Raw genomic sequence first — 5,077 nt, 5'->3', positions numbered from 1 at the left:
TTCGATGGGATTGAGTTCATTAGAGTTCCGTCAAACAAGATCTGGAGACCCGACATTGTGCTCTACAACAAGTGAGACTCATCGTAATTACCATTAGCTTGTTGTTTGGCTTCAATGCAGTTGCCCTCAGCTCTGTGGAGTGTTTGAGCTTCTTTCAGCTCATTGGTTCATTTTCACCACTCTCATCTTCTCACCAACCTTTGTTTCCAGCAGCAGACTCGCTGGTGAACATCGTGGAGCATTTAGCAGCTTAAGAGCCAGATGCTTTCCTCAGGCTTTGGAGACCAAATCTGAGCTAAAATGGAAATTAATATTGGACTTACACTCGTCCAGTAATGAGAAACCCGACGCCGAATGACTGATAATGCTGCTCTGTGTCTGTATGCTTGTAAATAGGCAACTGCTTGTCAACATGCTTGCTATAAAAGCGTAGGTGAAAGCGTGACAGCGTGACAGTGTTGTCACATAATGATGTCACATAATGATGTCACATAATGATGTCACGAACCACTATTTAATAACCACTATCGGTAGAGAGGACGGATCAGAAACCACTCATGTCAATCATCCTGTAAAGAACTGTTTTGTCATTTCAGCATGAGAACTTGTGTTATAACATCATCAACATATTACATGAATTATGAACGCCTTGAAGCACAGAGTCTATCTGCTGCTCGAGTCAACAGACTGCACTTACACTCAAACACACTCTTCTCTTGTCCAGCGTCCCTTTGTGCTCGGCTCTGCTCTTTCAATGTCATTTTGTCTTCGTACTTATAATCGTGACTCATAATGTTAATCACAGGCAATTTTATATTTTACAATAATCCATCATGCAGTTTTATTGTACTCTGTATTTCTGTCCTATTATAGCTTTCTTACCTCCGGAACCTTTTATCTTCTCCCCTCTTGTGTTTCTCACCTTTCCTCCCGTTGATGTCTCTGCCTCCCTCTGACCTTTGTGTCCTCATCAAAACCTCCATATGCTTGTGTCATATCTCCTCATATCCTCTCTGCCATGGGACGCTTTATCACACACACACACACACACACACACACACACACACACACACACTCACACACACACACACACTCACACACACACACACACACACACACAGCGCTGTAGGTGATTTCCTGGTGGAAGATAAGACCAAGGCTCTACTGAAGTTTGATGGTACCATCACCTGGGTTCCTCCAGCTATTTTCAAATCCTCCTGCCCCATGGACATCACCTACTTCCCCTTTGATTATCAGAACTGCTCCATGAAGTTCGGCTCCTGGACTTATGATAAAGCCAAGATTGACCTGGTTCTTATTGGGTCTAAGGTCAGTGTTTGTGACTGTGTCCAAGTCTGGCGTAACTATCGACTATTTACCAATTTCATTACTTTTCTTTCTTTCTTGTTTACACTCATCCATATAGACACTGCATGTATTTCCTGTGGAGATCATTGCTTCTGTTTTTCATTAATGGGGTACTCCACCGATTTTACACAACAAGGTAAATGAGCTTTGAATGTTGAGCACTACTCAGTCACATCATGTCTTCTGTAGCTCTGGAAGGAGCTCGACAGTCTTGTAGTCATAACACTGTAAACTACAGAGATCAGCGTCTTCTTGCAGCGACGTACAGTATTTGGGTGCATGTGGACATGAAACTCAGGTGAACATCTCTTTGTTTTGCACATTCTAACAAATCCATATTCATCATCAGGAAGAAAACTGTAAAAACCAAACCGAGCGTTATATGTATTGTACAGACTGAAAGGGACCTTTAAGAATGGTAAGCAGACCCTGAATGTTGTTCTGCTGTAAAATCATTGCATCATTCGATTTGAAGATCTTTATCCATCACCAGGTGAATCTGAAAGACTTCTGGGAGAGCGGAGAGTGGGAAATCATTGACGCTCCGGGCTACAAGCATGATATCAAGTACAACTGCTGTGAAGAGATCTACCCGGACATCACCTACTCCTTGTACATCCGGCGGCTGCCGCTCTTTTACACCATCAACCTGATCATCCCCTGCCTCCTCATCTCGTTCCTCACGGTGCTGGTTTTCTATCTCCCGTCCGACTGTGGAGAGAAGGTCACGCTCTGTATCTCCGTCCTGCTCTCCCTCACTGTCTTCCTGCTCGTTATCACCGAGACCATCCCCTCCACCTCGCTGGTCATCCCGCTCATTGGAGAGTACCTGCTCTTCACAATGATCTTCGTCACACTCAGCATCGTCATCACCGTGTTCGTGCTGAATGTGCACTACCGCACGCCGATGACCCACACCATGCCGGATTGGGTGCGCTCGGTGTTTCTCAAAGTGCTGCCGAAGATTATGTTGATGCGGAGACCGATTGATGACGACAGCAAGCCTGGGGGGTTGGACATCAGTGGGGAGGCAGGAGGAGCTGGAGGGGGAGGAGGAGGCAGAGGAGGCAGAGGAGGTAAAGGAGGGAAGAAACGGAAGAATAGCTTGATGCAGGTAAGGCCTTCCCACCCAAAAGATCTAGTCCACTTGAGCTCTCGGCTCTGAACCAAGTAAACCAGGAAGTGTAGGTTATGAATTCATCTTGATGTGGCTACCCTGCACTACATCACTCTGTGAAGGCCAACTAGAGGCCAGGAGTAATGGAGTAATGGCATTACGTCCACCAACAGACTGAAAGTCTTTCCAACAGTTTGATAGCTTGCTTGTCAGACCATACAACAGTCTTCCATCTTCGAGTGCTCTTCTAGAACGTTCTCTCACACACAGTGATATCATTGAATCATACTGTAGATACACCAAAGGTGTTAAACCCCAAAACACTGGACAGAAACACGTACTGTATCTACTTCAAGTGGAACTTAATCCAAGCTCTGTTTGTGATGGCAGCAGGTTGGAGGAGGCTCTCTCAACTGTCTGGAGTTCGGGGACAGTAAGTTGTCCTCCGTGGACGGCTGCACTGGGAAGAAATGCCCTTGCCCCTGCCAGCATGGGAAGGAGACCCCAGAAACACCAGACACGGGGAAGATAACGCGTCAGCTGAGTCATCAGAGCATCAACACCGTGGTGGCCTTTTCTGTGCTGTCACCTGAGATCAAGCAGGCAATCGAGAGCGTCAAGTACATTGCTGAGAACATGAGGAGTCGCAACAAGGCCAAAGTGGTGAGTGCTTCATATTTTCATATTTGATTGCTCAGAATGTTTTTAATAAGTAAAATAAATCAAATGCAACGCAGGCTTTTTCATCAAGTGCTGCTGCTCTTCACATGTTCTCCAACAAATGTGTCTTGCTTACGTTTACTGTCGCATTCATACTGTGTCAGCCAAGCAAAGCAGATAATTCAACATTCAAAGAGGGGCAGGGGCGAACAATGAGCGACATCCAGGGAGCCGTCGCAGTCAATGGTTGGCAGACATTTGAACTTGTCACAGGTGTTAATGAGAACATTCACAATGGCTCTGTTGTATTCAAGTGTCCCAGTAAACATGCACTACACGGCTGAATGGAATTCAGCCGTGCTTAATTGCATTAGTCACTCCTGTGCATCACATTTACATCTGCTGCGTACATTTTCTACCAGATATCATTTAAACAAAGCCACAGGTTGGCCAAACATGTTTGGAGACAAAAAAATACAAACAGTGAAAACTAAATGTTGTAAACATACATCACAGCTTACAGACCATTTTCGGTATTCATTTGGACCCACTGTACTTTACACTGTACGTGTCCTGTGCGATGAGGAATTATTGCACAGGACAACATGTTAGATTTTACTCTGATTTCCCGCGATCTATCTATCTAACATGGTTTAGATAATCTGGTTAAACTTGTTTACAACCTGTCTTGTCTGCTTATGTATCTCGCCCCGTCAGACGTTAATGTAATAACACATGGCCGAACATACGACCCAAGCTGTAATTAATCACAATCACGAGAGACATAAGCTCCTAGCGGCACCCAGAGCGTCACACAAACAGCCTTCAGCCACACACACAAAGCAGCTACTGTACCACATGCTCATTGTGCACTCTTGCTTCAAATGCAATTTGACTGTTTTGAGCTTTACTTTTGGATCAAGTCACATCAGAAATATAATATTCCCATGTTTCTAAACTTTATATGCACCTTTATATGCGCTCATAGAAAGCAACAACACATCAAGTGTGTCGATGCATAATGTATTTATGCAAAACCACTGCAAACAGCACGGCCCGGGACAGTCCTGTGACTCTGAGCAGTTTACAACAGTGTACATTTGAACCAAATGATTTTAGGTGTGAGTCGAAGGCTCTGCCTCCTCCTCCTCCTCCTCCTCCTCCTCCTCCTCCTCCTCTTCCTCTTCCTCTGTTATGAACACAGTGGGTGAAATCTCCCGACGGGTAGAAACAGCCTTTGATATTTGTCAAAACGCCGTCGTCTCTTTTAACGCTGTGGTTTGAATGCGATTATCACAGAAATGTCCTGCGGTGTAAATTATGCATCCGCGTCTGTTGGCTTGCTAGAAATGTTTAACTCTGTTTCTCTTCGTCTGTTTTGTGGGTATTTCCTTCTTTCCATCCGTCTGTGAACCCTTCGCCTCCTCATCCACTCCCACAAACCTCCCACCTGTAAATCACATGTGTCCGTTCATACCTGTCCTCACCTGCTTTCAATGAACCCTCTCCTCCATGTGTCACTGCTGACACGCTCTCACCTGTTGTCTTGGCTCCTCCCCTGCTCACAGGTGGAGGATGACTGGAAGTACGTGGCCATGGTGATCGATCGGATCTTCCTCTGGGTGTTCGTGACGGTGTGTGTCCTGGGAACCGTGGGCCTCTTCTTCCAGCCTCTTATGGGTTTCTTCTCATAACTGCCAAGCGATTCGGGTTCACTGTCACCCTCGACCAATCCTGAACAAGCGACTAACTCTCAGTGCTCAGATGTCCAATCAGAAGACAGTATGTTCAGTCCTAAAGGACTATTCGGTGTGCAGGTTTTGCTTCTTGCCTTTTGCATCGAGCAGTAATATAGAAACATTGAAGTTGAGAGAAAAAAGAGTTTGATGTTTTCAGACTGGTGGATGAGCTGCGTGACAGATACAAAGGTTA

At 45.4% G+C, this 5,077-nt stretch overlaps 1 protein-coding gene across 1 annotated transcript in view; it reads left to right on the top strand.

The window, feature by feature from the left end:
- LOC306784307 (neuronal acetylcholine receptor subunit alpha-3-like) overlaps positions 1-4,860 on the top strand; it is a gene marked incomplete at its 5' end in the record, with an annotated part of 13,535 nt that extends 8,675 nt beyond the window's left edge. Inside the window, 5 exons of the mRNA XM_079278216.1 lie at positions 1-71; positions 1,122-1,329; positions 1,862-2,482; positions 2,876-3,148; positions 4,714-4,860. The exon at positions 1-71 is cut by the window's left edge and continues 39 nt beyond it. Coding sequence (XP_079134342.1) covers positions 1-71; positions 1,122-1,329; positions 1,862-2,482; positions 2,876-3,148; positions 4,714-4,839 — 1,299 coding nt within the window. The 3' untranslated portion in view covers positions 4,840-4,860. The remainder of the gene's footprint in view (positions 72-1,121; positions 1,330-1,861; positions 2,483-2,875; positions 3,149-4,713) is intronic.
- Between the last annotated feature and the right edge of the window lie 217 nt (positions 4,861-5,077).

Source organism: Melanostigma gelatinosum (assembly GCF_949748355.1).
Source record: "Melanostigma gelatinosum genome assembly, chromosome: 11".
NCBI lineage: Eukaryota > Metazoa > Chordata > Actinopteri > Perciformes > Zoarcidae > Melanostigma > Melanostigma gelatinosum.
This window is presented reverse-complemented; position numbering and strand designations above follow the sequence as displayed.